Source organism: Impatiens glandulifera, chromosome 1 (assembly GCF_907164915.1).
Source record: "Impatiens glandulifera chromosome 1, dImpGla2.1, whole genome shotgun sequence".
Lineage (NCBI taxonomy): Eukaryota > Viridiplantae > Streptophyta > Magnoliopsida > Ericales > Balsaminaceae > Impatiens > Impatiens glandulifera.
In genome coordinates this window covers 159587188-159607914 of record NC_061862.1, presented here as the reverse complement: position 1 = coordinate 159607914, position 20727 = coordinate 159587188, and the positions used below count along the sequence as shown (strand labels likewise).

At 29.0% G+C, this 20727-nt stretch overlaps 1 protein-coding gene across 1 annotated transcript; it reads right to left on the bottom strand.

The window, feature by feature from the left end:
* Positions 1-917: 917 nt before the first annotated feature.
* Positions 918-9731, bottom strand: LOC124920456. The gene is made up of 12 exons (XM_047460948.1): positions 8388-9731; positions 7680-7814; positions 7423-7567; positions 6746-7045; positions 5709-5970; positions 4964-5130; positions 4705-4815; positions 3516-3567; positions 3328-3434; positions 3113-3241; positions 2357-2446; positions 918-1813 (listed from the first exon to the last, which is right to left on the bottom strand). The coding sequence occupies exons 1-12, from the start codon at positions 9563-9565 to the stop codon at positions 1271-1273; spliced, it is 3219 nt and encodes a 1072-aa protein (XP_047316904.1). The 5' UTR covers positions 9566-9731; the 3' UTR covers positions 918-1270.
* Between the last annotated feature and the right edge of the window lie 10996 nt (positions 9732-20727).

The following is a 20727-nucleotide window of genomic DNA, read 5'->3' as shown; positions in this document are numbered from 1 at the left end:
AGTCAACTTCACTCACATATTATATAACCAAATGTAAATTTGAAAAAATTAAAATAAATAAAATTATACTATTAAAAAATGTAAACGGTTATACTTTTAAACGGACATAAAATGTAATAGACAAACATTAAAGTCAAGCCATGGTATTTAGACATCTTGAAAATGTTTAAAATATAGCATATCTGAGAATAAATAAATATGAATAAAATTAAAGGAGACTGCCTAACCTATCAACATCTTTTTTTTTTTCATATGAAACATTACAAAAATATTTTAAGAATGTGTTTGGTAATTATAAAATTAAAATTTAAGTATAATTTTAATTTTTAGATTTTAAAATTAAGAATTAAAATTAGAATTAGAATTAGAATTAAAATTAAAATTATAATGAAATTCAAAATAATGTGTTTTAATAATTTTTAATTCAACTATTTGAGCTTGAAGTTGTAATTTAAAATATATTTTTTTATATATTATAAATAAAAAATTATTATTACACCATGTGATAAACAAATCGATAATATTTTATTTTAAATTTAAGTGGTTAAAATGTCAAATTAATAAAAAAATTAAAATTTAATAAGTTAATATTTTGAACTTTTATTTATTTATATATATAAATAAATATTTATATTTTATTTGTTTGAATTTAAGAAATTAAATTTATATTTTTTTTATTTATTTAGTAAGTTAATATATATATATATATATATATATATATATATTCTCTTAAGAGACGAAAAGTAAACTATTTTAATAAGCTGTATCAAAATAATGTATATTTAAATTATTTTTATTATATTTTTTTTCAAACATAAAATTGAAATGAATTCCTTTCTATAATTGAATTACAATTCTGTAAAATTAAATTAGAAACAATGTCAATTCATATTGAAATGTACAATTAAACTCAACAAATAGAACACATGCTCTTTAAAAGTCTAAAACACAATTAAAAATAAAAATAAGCAATGATTTCTGCTACTTTTGGACTATCTTTGATCACTTTCTCCTCCTTCAAGGGCATAACACTTATGAATTTGCCTTCAAATCCATCTCCAATTCATTTGAATATGAAATCTCCTAGTCAACTCCATTGCATTATGTAGTCTATCTTTTCGAAAACCAGAGTTTATTTTCCGGAAAAAACTAACCCAACTCCCACTTCAATCAAGGCGTTGTAATTGGGAATTGAACCACTGGTTTCGTGATGATGTGAAAATTTTTTTTACACATGAATGCTTTTTTTTTTCATCTTTTCCTTGAGACTTTAAGAAGAATCATCTACTTGACACCAAAGTACCTCAGCATAGGCCTTATCACCTTCCTCTTCATTTTCAATTCCATTAGGCTGCTCTGTAACTTCATCCTCTTCATCTGGGACCTCTTCTTCTTCATCTTCTTCCATTAATTCATCACTATCATCCACAACCACAATTTCTTTTTCTGGTCTGCTAAGCTGATCAATCCATGCTTCTTTCATAGCCCGCGCTGTTGCTGGGCGGTCACTGCCCCTATACTTTGGAGCAGGTGTAACAAATGGCAACATTATGTCGTCCAAGCTTACATGTCTTTTCTCCTCCTTTGTGTTATTCGGTGGGGGAACAATGAAAATTATACCAAGTTCGTAGTTTGAGATGTGAAGCCTTGAACCTGTCACAGAATTTATTTTTGCAGGTCTATTGAGCTTGCTTATGCCATTTGGACTAGAAAGTGGCCGTCCCCAAGCTGCTGCACTAAAGTTATGTGAACCACAATATACCCAACCAAAAGGCACTCCACCTCTCTTCGACTGAAAACGCCTTCGAGCTACCTGCGTTTCCATTTTTTTTTTATCAAACACTAACTCTGTCAATTCTTAATTATTTTGCAAAATCCATCTGAGATTATCCAATATATATACAAGGGTGGTCGACCCCGAGACTTGGTTTAGTGGAAGGTGACCACATTCCAATATGGCAGATAAAAAAAGCAAGCCTTAACATGTAAAGGACATAGGGTTTATGGGCCCATTAGAGATCTAACGGGCCGGACTTGGTCCATATTAGTATAAGATTATAGTTAGTTAGTTATTGTTAGCTTTATTATAAATAGAGGAAGTAGTTAGGTTATTTCTATCAGATGTTATATATTGAAAGACAAACTGTTTCTCATCTCTAGATTAGGCTATTCCATTCTCACCTCATTTCTCTTATAAACCCTAGATCTGTTGCATACCATTATAAGAATTATATACATACAAATAAGAATGGCCAGAACAAGACACTGCATGGACAAAGACCATTTGTTTGGGAATTAACATAAGTCTAAACGCAGTGGAATAAATTTAACTAGAATGATATGGAGTTTTACATACCTTAACATGCATTGGAATGCCCACTCTATCACTTGGACAAGGAACTGCATCATGCAGTATATTGACGTTCTTCAACCTTTGCCACGTTTTCTGAGGAGCAAGAGAAATATGAACAAAATTTGACTGGTAATATATAAACTCTAACTGGTATTATATGAACAAAACAAAAGAAATATACAAACTTTATAGGAGTGTAATGGTAATTGTAATGAAACAATACAACCTAATATCAACATCTATTGACTCTATTGAGGTCTTTTTTTCTTATACTATGCCATATAGAGGTCTAATGACTAAGAAATGTGAAAGCTATACTAATTTAAGATGGTTTGATGGTTGAGTTGTTCAATGAACGTGTGTATAAGACTCAACATGGACATTGTATATTATTAGAATTTTCCCTTGCCACAACATAATTAATACAAACTTCAGTTCAGTCTAAACATACCAACATTCCAAAAGATATGGAAAAAACAAACATGGCACAGAAGAATGAGTCCACTATATGGCCAAATACATCATATTTACCACTGGAGCATCAAATTTAGCTAGTTTCAACCTATTGGCATCAATGCTATGCATGTTAACCTGGTTATTTATACTTAGCTGAATAAAGCTTCAATCCAAGCATAAAAATAGTTACAACTTACACAGAAAAAGAAGAAAGTTCTTGTGACGTAAGATTAGTTTTGCACATTTATCTAAAACTAATGAATGGGTGCAATAGAGCTGAAGTTAATCAAACAATCAGAGTACCTCAGAGAAGCATAGCATGTATTTTGAAGCAAAGATTCCAGAACTTGAGTTTATCACTCTTTGAATTGTGGGGAAGATTATCCTAATTGATGGGTTAATTAATTCCTGACTAGCACTCCAGCACCCCCACTGAAAAGAAAATAAATCTTACTAATTGAGTAAGAAACCAAATGTTTCATTAAAATGCATAAAACAAAAACAAATTGAACTTTTACATCTGGGTCCGATTCCTCCGACTCACAAATATTTGGTGTAGTCTTTCCAGCTGCTGCAGAAAATGCCGCCAAAAATTGGGCATTGACTGACCCAACTGATGAGGAACCTTAGCAATAGGGAAATAAAGAGCAAGAAGTTCATATAGATGCTAATAAGAACTCAAGGATGCAGCTGATGTAACACTCACCAAAAAAGAAATCAGTTTCCAGCTCTTCTGGCCATTTATATTGGCTTAAGACCTTAAACAAGTTAAGAAAAAACAGAGAAGAAGATAAGTCCAACGCCTGCGGGTGCTGATGCAAGCTTGCTATCAAACAGTGATTAACATCATTCTAATGGTGACTTTGACAATTCATTACATGGTGGAATCAGTAGCTGAGTAGCTTTGACCCATATCATTTTATTCTTAAAAAGGGTCAATTTTACTAAAAACAAATTATGAACGCGAATTGTGGACATTTTTACTGTCAAATGAGATACAAACAACAGAAAAACAAAAACAAAGAGGAAAAGTTAGATTCCAACAGATATCTCACATCTTATAGCAGTTTTGTTTGGTCAATTGCAATTCTAGGTAGCAAGACTGTTGTATGAGAACTTGTAACAAGTGAACAATGAGATAAGAGAAGATGAGACTAAGAGAAAACCATTAAAGGTGATAAGACCTAGAAGAAATGGAGGTGTGACTTGGATTGAAGGGAGGATGCGAGATACAATTTCAATTCATTCTTTTCACATACCCTCTCCTCTACCCCTTATGCTCTTTTGCATTAAAGGACCTAACCCTAACAGATTGGCCAGGTCACCAAACAATTCAAGACTACTAACGGAAAATATATAACCATATGCTAGCTGGTCTTTAGGGAATCAAAACAGTTATAAAGAAACACTAAAGTACATAGCCTTTAGTATGATCTTGGGTTATTTGGATTATTTCCAAATAATCCCTTATCACATCACATATCCTTTCAACAATCAAATCACTCACAATTCATTAACCAAAATACCCCTATTTTACTTTCCTTTTTTTATTCAATTATAAATACAAAAGGATACTTTAGTAATTTAACTCAAAAATCCACTTTTTCATCAAACAAGATTTTGAATTCATAATCCAGATTTTTTTCAAATAACCCAAGATCAAACAATCTCTTGGTATATTTAACTCATGACAGAACTCCAAAAGGTAATCCAAGTTCAAAGCAGCGGCAGCTAACAACTATTACAAAAACATGTTCACACGTGTTTTGTTTTGCTCATTATAATTATATATTGCAATCCTGGTATAGAGTAAACTATATCTTGCCATTAGCTATTCTACCACCCCATAGGCCATAGCATAGGGTAACCACATACCACGGTTTGATCATAATTACCTCTTGAAGTCGCCAAATGCCTGTGCATCTCTGCACTAATGCAACCATACAGCATATTGCAAAAGTATGTTTGGATTCTACAATCTTTGATATGTTTGAAAATGCTGATCCCTGCATAATACAACATCAGAATTTGAAAGCATACTTTGGAATAGATGTGTCAGTTGATCATTACAAACTTTGTTCAAAATGCTTAACCACAAAAATGACACTTTGGTGAATCAAATATTATGTCAAGATAATAGATAAAGTATTGTACCTGTGACACATACAAAATAAGTTGGACCCTGCCGGAACTTCCTCCTAAAGCAGCTGCAAGAACTTCTTTGGGGCATATGTACCCAGAAAACCGGAACATGGAACTATCTGATAGAGGAGCAACCCACTTTGCTACATCTCTTGGTAGAAACCCAATTTGAACACCATCTAGCACAAAGGGATGAAATGGAAGCTAAATAGATTAATAGTATAACCACATAGAATAGACAAGGAATCGAGCTGATGGAAAGGAAGATGAATCAATATTTCATGCATTTAAAACTAAGTTCTTATACATCAACATCCTTATAAGAAGCTCCTCAGGCAATATATGGAACATCCAAACTAACCAGAAGTTTTTCCTATCACATAGTCCACACAATTTATATAAACATATTGAGACTATTTTGGTCATAGTGAAAACTGTAAAGGGATGACACTTCAGGAGTTCAACAATATTTACTGGTCCATGGCTAGGTAGAAGTATTTATCCTTCTCTCTTGTTTAATGACCATCTTTCATACTTTAATCATCCTCGACATGTCAAGGAGAAATTGAAAAAAAAAAAAGGGAAAGCAGATAAGGTACAAAATTACAATGCTTACAAACTGAGGTAGTCAGAACATCAACTTGGATGTTTACCAGATTATACTGGACACATCTAATAGTTGCTTTGTTAACAAGTTGCATTGGGAGCTAAAGTGACAAATTGAAAGAAAACGATAAACTGAGGGAGAACAGATTACCTAGACCACATATATCTTCTGGGTCTGGGACAAGGACACTCACAGCATTCGCATCAGCTTTGATATTTGTATTTCTTCTCAAAATTACCTCCAGCATCCCATTTTCATTTTCACGGCACCTTCCTATGAAATCAGCCAATTTTTTTAACTTAGCACCAGTTGAATCTGCTCTAGATTGGAAAAGATGGCCCAGACCAACAACCATTGTATCAATGGAACCTAAAATCTTCACTTTGTGAAATCCTGTAGCAGAATACCCATCCTGGAATGAAAATGGAAATCAACCATATTATTGATTTATTGATATTGACATTGTGAAAATGAAGTGACAGTGCACGGAAAAACAACCTGAAAGATTAAAAAAACATTCTTAGAACAAAGGAAATTGACATCATAAAATGAACGAACATCCGCCTTCATACATAAATGCAGTCACATCCATGGTTAATAGACTATTCATTCTATAAGAAAAAACAAATCCCTTAGGCACTAGATTTACAAAATAGACATGGAACTGTGGAAGCAGTATAAATGTTAGGTAAGAGGACAAACTTAAAGTTTTCTCACAGAACATTAAGCAAACAAAAAATCAGATTACTAGTTAGTATGCCAATTTTGTAGCTTTAACACCACTAAAAAGGAGAAGCACATAAAAGAAATCCCTTGGCTCACATAATGTTCCAGCAGTATGGTGAAAGCCCTATGCATATTAAGATCTATAAAATGAACAAAATTAAGACAAAAGTCACGAGTTCGATTCTCACTTAGAACGTTTAAGTTAAAATGGGGATCATGACTGTGGGGGTCGTGTTAACTTCCTAAATTAAAAAAAAAAAAAATGAGCAAAATTATCTGTCACATATTGGACGAGGAAACACTGAGAAAGACATGTGGAAAAAGAACATCAATTTGTCTGTCAAGCAATAACAAGAAAGAGAGTCTTAAAACCCTAAAAGAGAACACATCCCCATCATTTCTCAATCAAATTAAAAATAGAAAAACACAGTGACAGAAAGAAGAGACAAACATATACTAACAGGCAAGTGATACATTGATGATGTTATAGGAAGAGGTTTTTGACTGTGAACCCCAGATACTGAAGCAACCAGGTGTCCAGTTGCTTCCTTAAATTCATATTCTGTCAACTCCGTAACCCAATGAGCCTTTGAGGGTATACCCACAACAAGAGAAGAAATAAATCCAGCCAGCTGAGCAGCAAAATCAGATTTTGGATATTCATGTTCCGTGCCGAATGAATCGGCAAAAAGAGCTGCATAATCAGGAGTACTTCTGCGAGGAAAATCTTGCCACCAAACAGTATTTGTCACATTGTTCCACTGTAGAAGCCAAGAGATGTAGAAGAATATACAATGTGAAAGAAAATATAAGGTCAGTAATTCTTACACCATACTAAAGCAAGAGTTTGACACATCAGAAAGGTGAAAACAAAATTATACTAAGTAGAAGTAAACCTAACCGTTGTACCAGGGAAAACGGGTAATATTTGGTTAGTATACCCATTAACAATGCAGAAACCCTTTCAAGAAAGTTAATCCTATGTTTATGTAGATTGCTTATGAAAATACACTGCAACACACTTCTCACCACATATATTGGAAAGGTGATGTTTGTTATTGCTAAGGAGAACACAAACAGAAGCTAATCCTTTACTGAGATCTTAAAAAGCCAAAAAAGTAGGAAATGGAACACTGACTTGCTTTGGGACCAGGTTTGCAGAAGTAATGACCACTCTGATACAATCATCTCTTTGCAGCACAAACAATTTTGGATGATGGCAAGCAATGCCCAATTTCTTGCGGTCCGTCCCAAAAGCTATAGACTCAGGGAATGGAGGATACCTATTAGGATTATTTGACAGGGTTACACGACTTCTAACAATTACATGCAACTTCTGCATGTCAAGGAGTAAACCTTCTTTTGAAAAACATTAAAACCAAAGCTTACACTTACACTACTGTAACATTTGGATAATCTGAGTAAGGCATCAAAATCCTTTCATTAGGACTTGAACTCCAGCACTTCGTCCGGTCATGACATGCAACGGTTACAGGCAGGAAAGGAGATATTTCGCAGTAAGATAAAAACCTAACAAGCAATGGAGATCACTTTGAGTTTTGCTTGTGTCTGTATTGCAAAAAATCACTTCCACAGCATGTTTCAATTACAATTTCTGACTACTTTATTAATGCAAACTTTAACACATAGAAGGTAAATGAGATTAGTTTAAGTTGCCTACTTTCTAGAGAAGTATGTGTAACAGCCTTGGAGATACAAATAAGAATAATGACACCTTATTATCAACTTAACAAATTACAGAGATGAACACATGAAAATTTATATATCAACACTTTATTTAGTTGACAAAGATTTTATAACAGCTAATCCAAATTTACGGAATGGACCTGCATGCATGTAGGTTTTCTTTCTTTTCCATATCACAATGATTCTCCCTATTCAAACAAACATCATGGATTGCAATTCACTAAGTTTAATCCAGCAATATAACATTAATAACACAAGTGGAAGTTAGTGAAAACCTAGCAATATAATATTAATATCACAAGTGAAAAGTGAAAACCTAGCAGTATAAATGACATTTATATTTCTAGATAGGAAACACAAAGGATCATGCAGGTATCATCCAATTCCATAACTTACCAAAGAATATCACAAGTGAAAGTTGCAATGAAAATTTGTGAAAGACTTTCAACTGGATGGAGAAGTTCTGGCAAAGAAACCACATGATGATCTAGCAGTCCTTGGCTGACACCTTTAAGGCGGTTTAGGCAGAACTTACTTCCAGGTGGTGGAATAGGACATTCCTGACTATCAACATACACCACCTCACAAGGCTGGGGATCGCTCTCCATGATCACTGGACTTGAATGCAAGTCCTTGATTCCATTTGCAGCCACGTCAATCACAGCTTTAGCTCCAAGGATGTCAGCATGTTTTAAATGACTGTTCTGGGAATATTCAGGAACCACATGAACTGCATTTGAATTTTGGATCACTGGATCTGCAGGTGAGCTTTTACCTGATTGTGCTATCACCTGTACACCGCTCAAGTCCAATCCCACTGGAAATTCTGCATCACAGCTTGGAGTGAATGTCGAGATCCCAATACTTTTTCTTGAACTGTCGTAATTCCTTCGCATAATACACTTCTGAATGCATGAAATAGGATCAGTGCTTTCAAGAACCTGTCTACATTTATACAAAAGAGAATTCACCCTCTTAACAGTCCTATTGCATTCTACATCAGAAATGAATGATCTTTCTAGACCAATTTTATGTGCATCTTCATCAATAACCTCCTCTTTATAAACAATTCTATGTACAACAAACCCAATCCGAGAACCCATATTGGATCCACAAGTATCCAAATTTCTGCAAACCAATGAAACTTCACTAGCATCACGCAACTCCACAGCTTCCCCTCTCGCCACTTTAACCCCATCAACAAACAAACCATTCAGTGAAACCCTAGAAGAATCAGTTGAGTCAGACAAACACATACCGTCCCCAATCCATACCTTCCTGTTCACTGCATCAAACCGAATCTGGAAGTGCCGTTTGCTCACCCTCCTATCCTCAAACACAAATTCACATTTCAAGTGATGACGGCCTATAGTATATGAGCGGAAGGGCTCGAGACGAATGGATCCCAATGAAGAACCAGAGACTGATGAAATCAACGGAAGTCCAAGAATTTTAATTTGTACATATGCTACGTTTGCAACGACTGGTCTATGTCTCTTACGGGATAAAATTAGTGAATCAGGAAAATCACTGGATCGATTTCGCTTGATAAGACTTCCAGACGAAGATTTCATAGCAATTCAATCGATTAAACCAGAAATAAAAGTATAATAGTAGAATTGTACAAGTATATATGAAGAATGTATTGATTCAATGGTGGAAGATCAAACAAACAAGATTATCGGGAAAATGTAGTCGAATTCTACAAAACTATATGTGATCCCATTGAAGAGATTTCAATCAATTTCTCTCTTTCTCCCTCCAAATTTTATTCACCATTTTCTGGGCCTTTTTATTTATTATTTTCTGGGCTTTCAAATTAGTCATCATTGATTCATTTTAGTGGGCCTTGAATAGGGAAATTTTGATTAAATAATCCTTATTTGGGAAATAAAATTTGCGAAAATAACCATTTTTCATGTGTTACGAGGAAAAGATACGATTACTATTCAAAAAAATTACAGAATTATTTAAATTATAATTTATAAAAGAGGATTGACAGAGAGAAAAAATTTGGTGACGGAATAACTTGGCATCACTTTTTCTGCAAAATGTAAAAGTGGGAGGAAAGAGATAAAAGAGAGAAATTATTTGATTTTTTCAGACAAGTGATTTCCTTACCAAATTCTCTCACCTAATCATTTCTCTTTATAAAATTATAAAAATTTCAATTTTTTTATTAAAAATATCAAAAATTGAAATTAGAATACATGGATATGAATTTCTAATATCATATGAAATAAACTTTTATTTCAACATTAAAATATTAATTAATTATTAAATAAAACAACAAAAATTATATTATAATTTGAATTAGATTCACACCAATCTTATACTAAACTAAAAAATAATATTTTTTAAGATTATTCATAAGATTGTCATAAAAATTATGAGACATGTCTAAAAATTTGAGTTAATGTGATTTAAAATACAATTGGAGTGAATTTAAAAATAAAATAAAAATAAAATGATGAATGAAACAAGATCAATAATGGGTCTTTTCCTTTTTTTATAATTAGAAAACAAATAAGAAATAGTCATATAATAATTGGTTTGAAAACTATATTAAATTTTATAAGATAATTTTAACCAAACAATCCATAGAAAATGAATTGCATTATTGTGTTCCTAATAACCCTTTTATAAGTAATAAGTGATTAATGATTGTAAGTTTAATTGATGATTGAATGAAGATCATCAATTAAATGTTTCAATTTATATAACACTATTCAAAACAAACAACATTTGACATTTTTCAAACATTTAAAAGAATTAAAGATGTAATTATGTATAAACAAAGTATTATTCAATCTATTTTGAACGTGACACATTATTCTTTACAATTTTTTTAAATATTTTTCTGCTGTTTATCACTACTTTATTTTTTTTAAAAACAATTGTTAATAATAATATTATAATTAATTATTGATAACAATAAATATATTAAATATATCAATATTTAGTGGTTCCTCCAAACATTTTAATGTTAATGAAATAATTAATAAATTAATTAATTTAAATTATAAATTTGAATGAAATATCAAATTTCACCGTTTAATTAATTAACGTTTAAATTTAGAGAAATGATATGCGGGAAATATATTAATTAAAATATGATAATGATTTTAATTCCTCATGAAACACATCATTCTCTGTATGTTTTTTTTACTATTTATCCTTTCTTTTTAAATTTAATATGAATTTTATTTAATTTTATTTACCACATTCTTTATTTACGATATTTTAAATTCCAATAAAAAAAAAATCATTTTTGAAGTATAGCCATGAAACACATCATTCTCTATATGTTTTTTTTTACTATTTATCCTTTCTTTTAAATTTAATTTGAATTTTATTTAATTTTATTTACCACATTCTTTATTTACGATATTTTAAATTCCAATAAAAAAAAATCATTTTTGAAGTATAGCCAACCAACTTAATGATTGTTATTTACTATGAATTCCTTGTTAATTGGTATTTTTTAACTTCAGTTATTTTTTATTGTTATTTCTATTATTATTATATTTAATTAACATTCAAATATCATCTAAATAGTTTTTAAGAAATTAAATGCTTAAAATTTAATTTTTATTTATAACGTCTTAAATTAAAATAGATATTATAAGAAAAAATAATTATATAATTTTTTATAAATAATTATAATATAATAAAAATATGTTTTTATTTTAAATTTTATAATAATTTAGTATATAAAAATAAATATATTTGAAAATACTTAATTTATTATATAAAATTTAATTTTAACACAAATTAATAAGTTAATAAGACATTAAAATTACAAAACTAAATTAAAATTAAAATAAGTTAAAACAATTTATTTGTTTTAAAAAATATAATTATTTTTTAAACTTAAATTTAGAATATTTAATTTTAATAAAAAATATTATGTATAGCTTAATACTAAAAATAATATATATATATATATATATATTTAAATAATCTTACTTAATACTTAAATAAAATAATATATATTAAAATAAATAATTTTTAATATTATTTATAATTTTATAATAATAATAATATAGTCTATAAATATTTAAAATATATAAATTATTTATTTTAATTTCATTTTTTAATATTATATTTTAAGATTATTCTTTTTGAAAAAAATTTATTATTAATTCAGACATTTATAACAATATATAAATAATAAAATTATATTTGTTAACAAATTTTTTTGAAACTCTATTAAATTTATTTAATTTTAAATAAATAAAATTAATATTTAGAATTATTTAAAATTTTAATATTACTGTTATTAAATTAAAGTTTAAAAATAAAAAAATTAAAAACTAATATTATAAAAACATTTATTTTAAATTAATATTATATTTTAATGAACATCTAATTATATTTATATTAATTTATTGTGAATTTGAAAAAACAATATTAAAAAAATAATAATTATTATTTAAATAATTTTAATTAAAAATAAAAATAAAAATTTTTATTTTTATTTGTTTTATAAATAAATAATAATATAATATATTGTCTTTACTGTCTAAATATGCATCAAATGTTACTAGACTAAAAATTCATTTTAAATATATATATATTAATATCTTTTTAAATATTTGATTGAAAATAAAAAAAAAAATATTATATTTTAACAAAACAAATAAATATAAAATTAAAAAAAATAAAATTAATTAATATTATATAATAAAAGTTTATATATTAATATTTTATAATCTTATTAAAACAAAATTTTGAAAAATAAACTCTTAAAACATAAAACAGAATAATTATTTTTAAAATAATTTATCATTATAATATAAAATTTAAATTTTACAGTTTTAATTTATTAGTATATTTATTATTTTTAAATATTTATTTTTATATTACTTAAATAATAATATAATTAAAACCAATATAAATTAAAATAACTTGTTAAACTAATTTATAATTATTAAAAGAATAAAATTATTTTGTAATTTAAAAAAAATATATAATATAAATTTATTTTATTATTATTTAAAACAAATAATTACTTATTTTACATTAACAAAAGTTAATATATTAATAAAAAAGGATATTATATATTTAAAAATAATTAATAATTATTATATTTAAAATAAATATTAATTAAATAAAACATAATTTAAATATTAATATTTAGTAATAAATTTATAATTTGAAAATAAATAACTAATAATAATATTATATATTTCATATCAATGATTTATTTATTTCTATATAAAATTTAATTAATTTTATTTAAAACAAAATAAATTTATCACTATTTTATAAATATTGTTTTTTATATAAAACATTTTTATTTTACAAAAACATTTAATAATATATTGTTTTTTTATATTAATAGATTTAAGAAAAAATAATTTTATAATATTATAAAAATATGTTTTATTTTAAATTTTATAATAATTTAGTCTATAAAAATAAATATATTTGAAAATACTTAATTTAATTTTAACACAAATTAATAATTTAATAAAATATTAAAATTACATAACTAAATTGAAATCGATTAAAACAATTTAGTTTTTTGAAAAATTATAATTATTTTTTAAAACTTAAATTTATAATATTTAATTTTAATAATAACTCTTATTTTCAAACTGTATAAATTTAACGAAATAAAATTATTTTAATAATAACTCTCTTTATATTTTTTATTAGGTTAGAAATAATTAGAAATAAACGCTAAAATAATTTAATATTTTACAAGAAAAAAATAACTTTTCACATATGTAACTAAATACAAAAATAAATAAAATATTAATAAATCAATCATAATATATATTTTTAAAATATCCTACCCATATAAAATGTAAAAATATCAATCATAATATATATTTTTAAAATATCCTACCCATATAAAATGTAAAAATGGGAGGAAGGAGAGAAAATAGAGAAATTATTTGATTTTTTCAGCGAAGATTATACCATATCATTCCCTCACAAAATTCTCTCACCTAATCATTTCTCTATACAAATTCTTAAAAGAAAAATAAGATTTAAAAAAAAAAGTCAAATAAATTAATAATATTTTATTGATAATAATTATTTTTAATAACATTTTATTAATAAATCAATTATAATATATATTTTTAAAATATCCTACCCATATTTTAAATTCAAGAATCATTTCATCCCATAATATACGAACTCTTAAAAGAAAAATAAGATTAAGAAAAAAAAAAAGGGTCAAATAAACTAATAATATTTTATTGATAATAATTATTTTTAATAATATTTTTTTTAGTTTCTCAAACTCTCAATTGACTATTTGACTAGTTTTGCTCATATGTATCAAAAATAATTATTGATACTTCTTCTTTTTATGTATTATTTTATTAGATTATTTTATTAATTTTTTTTAAAAATAAATTATCATAATATTTAATATTTAGATTTTCATTTAATTATTTTATATTTAAATGTAATTCTTTATTTAAATTAGTAAGAATTAACTCTATATACAAAGATAAAAATATTAAATTTAGAATGAAATTTATTATGATGGACAAAAATACAATATTTATAGAGGTGGTAAGAATTGACTTAAGAGATTAAAATAACACAAATTTATTTACATAATTCCATTTGCGTTTTGAGTTAAAATAGGAAGCAAGAAAATAAGGTTTCTATTTAATTAAAAAAATTAAAATTAAAGAGAATTATAATTTATTTTGATTTGGACTCCTCCAATAAAAACAAAATTGAACTACCATGGTCATACAAATATTTTAATTTTTGTATTAACATATGATAATATATGTCATATTTGTGTTTATAATTGATTTTTATTAAATTTATACTTTTAGAATATTAAAATTTTCATTTCATATATTAAAATAAATAAATTAATTAATAAGTTATTCTTAGTTAAGAGAAAAAAAAATCTTTCTAGAAGCATACATCTAGGTCTAGTGCATGCATCAATGATATATTATTTTATATTGACTAACTAATGTCTGATTATATTTATTTATTTAATAATTTATTTATGAGGAACGGACAAATAACCATAAGAAGGGATGTTTTTGTTGATTTGAGAGGTATGTTTATGTTTGATTTTTTTTTTTAATGTGAAATATTTGAATGAATTGAAATATATATATATATATATATATATTTTAATGTGAAATATTTGAATGAATTGAAATAAAATAAAATAAAATATTGTACTTAATTTTAATTAAATTTGTCATAAATTATTTTGTATGAATAATTTTTTGGATCCTCGTTGAGATAAAGAATTAATTATCCATCAAATAATAATATGTATTATTATCATTGTTTTCATTAAAAGAAAATGGGTTATTATAAATGAATTATTAAATGAAGTCAAAATATCTCAATTTGAATTCAAAATTTTAATTAAAATTCGATAATTAAATTATGATATTAATATTTTATTTATTTATAAATGTCACGTATATTACAAGTTAATAACGTTTAAAATGCAGTCAACACGCTAGAAAAAACGCAAAGAATGACAGCGAAAACATTGGGTAAAGAAACAAACCCGAGGAAATGGAGGGTTGGTTTTAATGAAAGGGTCAATCTGAAAGGGCTTAGAAATCAGATAACAAAATTATTGATATTGGGAAAGAAATGCCAAATCGTTTTAAGCAAAGAGAAAAGCCAACAGTACACAGAGCAGCTCAACCTACATTACCTACAAGACTGGAATCTTCTAAAAAGAAGGAGTACGATACTATTGTGAGCTGGTCTGTTGAAACTTTGAGAAAGCTCTCTAAATGTCCCAAAACCAGAGTCTACTTTATCAAGAACAATTCTAATTGGAATGTAGACCAGGTCTGGAAGAAAACTAAAGAACAAAACAAAACTCAAGGAAATGATCAGAAAACAGGGCAAAACCAGAGTAACGAGCAGAATGAACAACAGAAACAGAATGCAGGACAGAAGAACAAAGGGGAAACAAAAGCTGACAATCCAATTCAAGAGAGGGGAAAGATTTTCCTTAGAACATTTAAGCCAAAAGTTGAAATTATCGGTTCCCCGTTTGAATTCAAACTATCCCAAAAAGTTGAGAAAAACTGCGTAAAGTCATGCAAGAATGTCATAGTGGGCAACTTCATCGGAAGAAATAAGGTGCCATTTCTAATAACCAAAAAAACCCTAATGGAACAATTGGGGGAAAATGGTCTAGAAAAGGTAACATCAAACATTCATGACTTGTACTTTCTCAAATTCAAAGAAGGATCAGATCTCGAAAATATTCTGATCAACGGGCACACATTTGTTGGGAAAAACTACATGAAACTCGAAAAATGGACAGAAGGTATGAACCTCTTCAGCAAGCCCAAAGAAACTGCGCAAATTTAGTTCCAATTGCGCAACATCCCTCCCCACATGTATAACCCTGAAGCATTAAGTCACTTTGCGAGCCTATTGGGGAGTCCACTCTACATGGACCCAACTACAGAAAAAGGTGAACATATTACTTATGCTAGGATGTGCATTGAGATACACCCGAGATCAAATCTTTCATACCAGATGACGGTAATGAACAGAAAAGGTGAATCCACAATTATGAGAATCTCATATGAGTGGAGGCCGAATAGATGCTTTGACTGTAATACATTCGAACATGTCTGTTACAAGTGCCCGAAAATAATTAAAGAAGAAAGGAAAAAGAAGACCGAGAAAGAGACAAAGACAGAGACAGAAAAGAAACAGAAAGAAGAACAAGAAAGTTTGGAAAAGGAAAAGGTTGAGAATGAAAGGCAGAAAGAGGTTACTAAAGAATCAGTATTGAGTAAACAGAAAGATCAAGATAAGGAAGGAAATTCAGAACATTATTTTGAAGAACAGGGGAAGGAAGATAGAGTGGTAATAGATTCAGAATTAAAGGCTGAGAATGAAGAGGTAGCAAAGAAACTTGAACTTGAAGCAAGAATGAATACCGAAGAGGTTGTGGAAAGAGAAAGCGTGGGAAAAAACAAGAAAGGGGAAGTGGGTAAAGGAAATGGGAAAGATAAAGAAGAGACAGCTAAATCGATTGAAACTGTACAATCTCCAATTCAAAAGAAAGTTGACTAGAGAAACACAAAAATCCCAAAACATCAAGGTAATCAAATTAAGGAAAATACAATTCCTTATAGCCCTGCTATATGGGAAAAACAGAAAGGAATAAAAAGTAAAGAAAGGGGAAGTAAAGCTGGAACATCTTCTTTTCATTAATGAATTTAATGACATGGAATATTAGAGGGTTAAATGACCCTATAAAAAGAAGAGAGGTTAGAATAATAGCAAAAAAGAATGAAATCACAGTATTTGGAATTATTGAAACAAAAGTCAGACAAAGTCTAATAGAGAATGTTGCCCAAGGTTGCTTCAAAGAATAATGAGAATTTATTCATAACTCTGATGGGGTTAAAAGTAGAATCTGGGTAGGATGGGATAAAAGAAGAGTTGAAATCAAGAATTTTTTTGAAAGCAATCAAGTTATTTTGACAGAGGTTATCAATCTGGTGACAAGGGTAAAAATATTCTTTGCGGTAGTCTATGCAAGCAACTCTGGGACAGAGAGGAAGACACTTTGGAATGATTTGAGAAGAAGCATTACGGACGACGAACCGTGGGTTATTATGGGAGATTTTAATGTTACAAGATTCAGAAATGAAAGAGAACCTGAGACAGACATAACACAAGACATTCAGGATTTTAATGAATACATTCGAGACATAAGCTGCATTGAACCGTCTTCCTCTGGTAATCTATTTTCATGGTCAACTACAAGAGGGGCGGACAACATGAGAAAGAGCAGAATTAATAGAGGCCTAGTGAATGAAAAATGGGTGGAGTTTTACCTAAGAAGCCAAATCTAGGTTTTGTAACCAGGTATCTCTAATCACTGCCCTTTGAAATTCTTTTGGGAGAAGGAAAAAAACAGAAAACACCCCTTAAGTTCTTCAACTTTTGGATGAAAGATGAAGAATTTAATGAAATCCTTAATGAAACTTGGAACATCAGAATTAATGGAACAAAGATGTTCAGAGTTTGTGAGAAACTAAGATTACTAAATGGGAAACTAAATAAGTTAGACCAGAAAAAATATAGTGGGATTTCTAAAAAAGTAGAGGAAGTCAGAACAAAACTGGAGGAAATACAAAACAAGGCACTAAGAGCCCCAAATCTACCTTATAACAGAGAAGAGGAAAAAGAGGCTCTTACGCGATTCAGAGATCTCTGTTCTAAAGAGGAAAAATCTAGAGAAAATTGGCTTCATTAGGAGACAATAATACTTCTTTCTTCTATAAAAAATGTTCATCAAGGAATTTCAGAAATCAGGTCTTAAGGCTCACAAACTCAAATGGAGATGTTTTACAGGGACAAAAGGCAGTTCATGAGGAAGCAATAAGTTTCTACAAAGAGCTGATTGGAGCAGAAACGAGCACAATAATAGATGACAGCCAAAGATTTCTTTAACAGATTGTGCAAAGAAAAAATCAGTGAAGAAAGTGATAACCAATTGATTATAAGAGTCAGTATGGAAGAAGTCAAAAAATCTGTATTTTCGATGAATGAGGATAAAAGCCCAAGGCCAGATGGTTTCAACGCGAACTTCTTCAAAGAAAACTAGGAAATAATAGGTAAAGATGTAAGCGAAGGGGTTTTAGAATTCTTCCAAAACAGGAAAATGTTGAAGCAATGGAACGTCACAGTGTTGAATTTGATTCCTAAGAATTCAATTCCGGAAAAATTCAGGACTTTCGTCCTATTTCATGCTGTAATGTTATTTACAAAATTATTTCAAAAATTATTTCGCAACGTTTAAAAACAGTTATTGATAAGCTTGTAGGATTAGGGCAATCAACATTTATTCCTAAACGCTCTATTTCCCATAACATCATACTCATGCAGAGCTTATTGAATGGATATGGCAAGAAAAACATATCGCCGCATGTGGCTTTCAAAATTGACATTAAAAAAGTTTTTGACTCGATCAGATGGGGATCAATCCACGAATTCCTCATTGCTGCAGGTTTTCCAATTATTTTCATTGATTGGATTATGCAATGTGTTTCCACTCCCCACTTTGTTGTGAGCGTGAATGGTATTCATGGAGGCTTTTTCAAGGGTGAAAGGGGAGTAAGGCAAGGAGATCCTATATCTCATTACCTATTCGTCTTAATGATGAAAATTCTTGACTGCATTTTAAAAATGTTTTTGAGAAGTCATTATTTCAAATTTCACACGTACTGTAAAGAGGAAACAATAACTCATATATGTTTTGCAGATGATCTATTTTTTGTGGCTTATGCGGATGTTGAATCTGTTAGTATAATCAAAGAAGCTCTAACAATATTTTCGAGTTTTACAGGTCTATACATCAATGAGGACAAAAGTCAGGCTTTCTATGGAGGGGTTAATGAAGAAAGGAAAGAAAAAACATATTCAATATTATGGGAATCAAGGAATGTGAACTACCAGTGAAATACCTTGGAGTACCCCTGTCATCAAAACAACTCTGATACAATCACTTCAGACAACTGGTAGAAAATGTTAGAAATTATGTCTTGGGTTGGGCTACGAAAAAACTGTCTTATGCAGGTAGAATCGAGCTCGTTAAAAGAGTCATCTTTGGAATTATTGGTTACTGGGCACAACAGATAGTCATCCCAAAGAAAGTAATGGATGAACTCTATAGAATCATGAGAGACTACATATGGGGAACACAAGGTAGAGGAGGAAAAAAAGTCAAATAGGAGGATGTTTGCACTCCCATAGAAGAAGGAGGACTAAGAATAAAAGGTTGTGTTGAATGGAACAAAGCCCTCACCATCAAAAACTTATGGGAGTTGGAGCAAAAAGCGGACTCTCTATGGGTCAAATGGGTGCATACAAGATTTATGAAAGAAAAACAAAGTATATGGACACGAAGCACCAATAAAAGAATGGAATGGTCATTGAAGAAAATCCTAAAAACAAGAAAAAATGCCTTTCAAATGGTGAAAACCACAATTGGAAATGGAAAAGGGGTACTATTCTGGCATGATCCTTGGTTGGATAATATTCTCATTATATTCAAAGAAGAAATGCAAAGAAACATAGTTAGAAGAGAATACATCAAGTACTCATTTAAAGACGTCTATGAAGGTAAATGTGATTCACTTTTGAGGCGTATTTCAGAAGGTGGTAGAATCCTAAACCTAATGAGGCAGAAGCAACTCAATGAAAGTAATGATGAAATATGCTGGAAAATAGAAAGCAATGAGAAGTTTATTACATAAAAGACATGGGAAATGGTTAGAACAAGAGGACAGGAGGTAGATTGGCATAATGTGGTATGGTCTCCAAAGATTATTCCTCGTCACCAATTTATTCTCTGACTGGTATACAGGAAAATGTTGACAACAAAAGATAGAATTCGAAAATACATAAATATTCCTGATATCAACTGTGTTCTATGTTCATGAGTTGAGGAAAGCATAAACCATTTATTTGGGGAATGCTCTTTTATAATGCAAATTTGGAGGATGTATGCTACAAACATGAACATCATCAACTTTCCAGGAATATGGGAAGAAATCCAAGAGTGGATGAAGAATAAAGCAAAAGAAAGATCATTATATGTAAGTATGTTGAAATGTTATTTTGAAACAGTAATCTACAATATCTGGAAAGAAAGAAATTCATGAACTCATAGTGGAAGAAGTAGAACCGCTGAAGATATTTGGAGAGATATAACTTCAGATGGAAATACACTCATTCAATC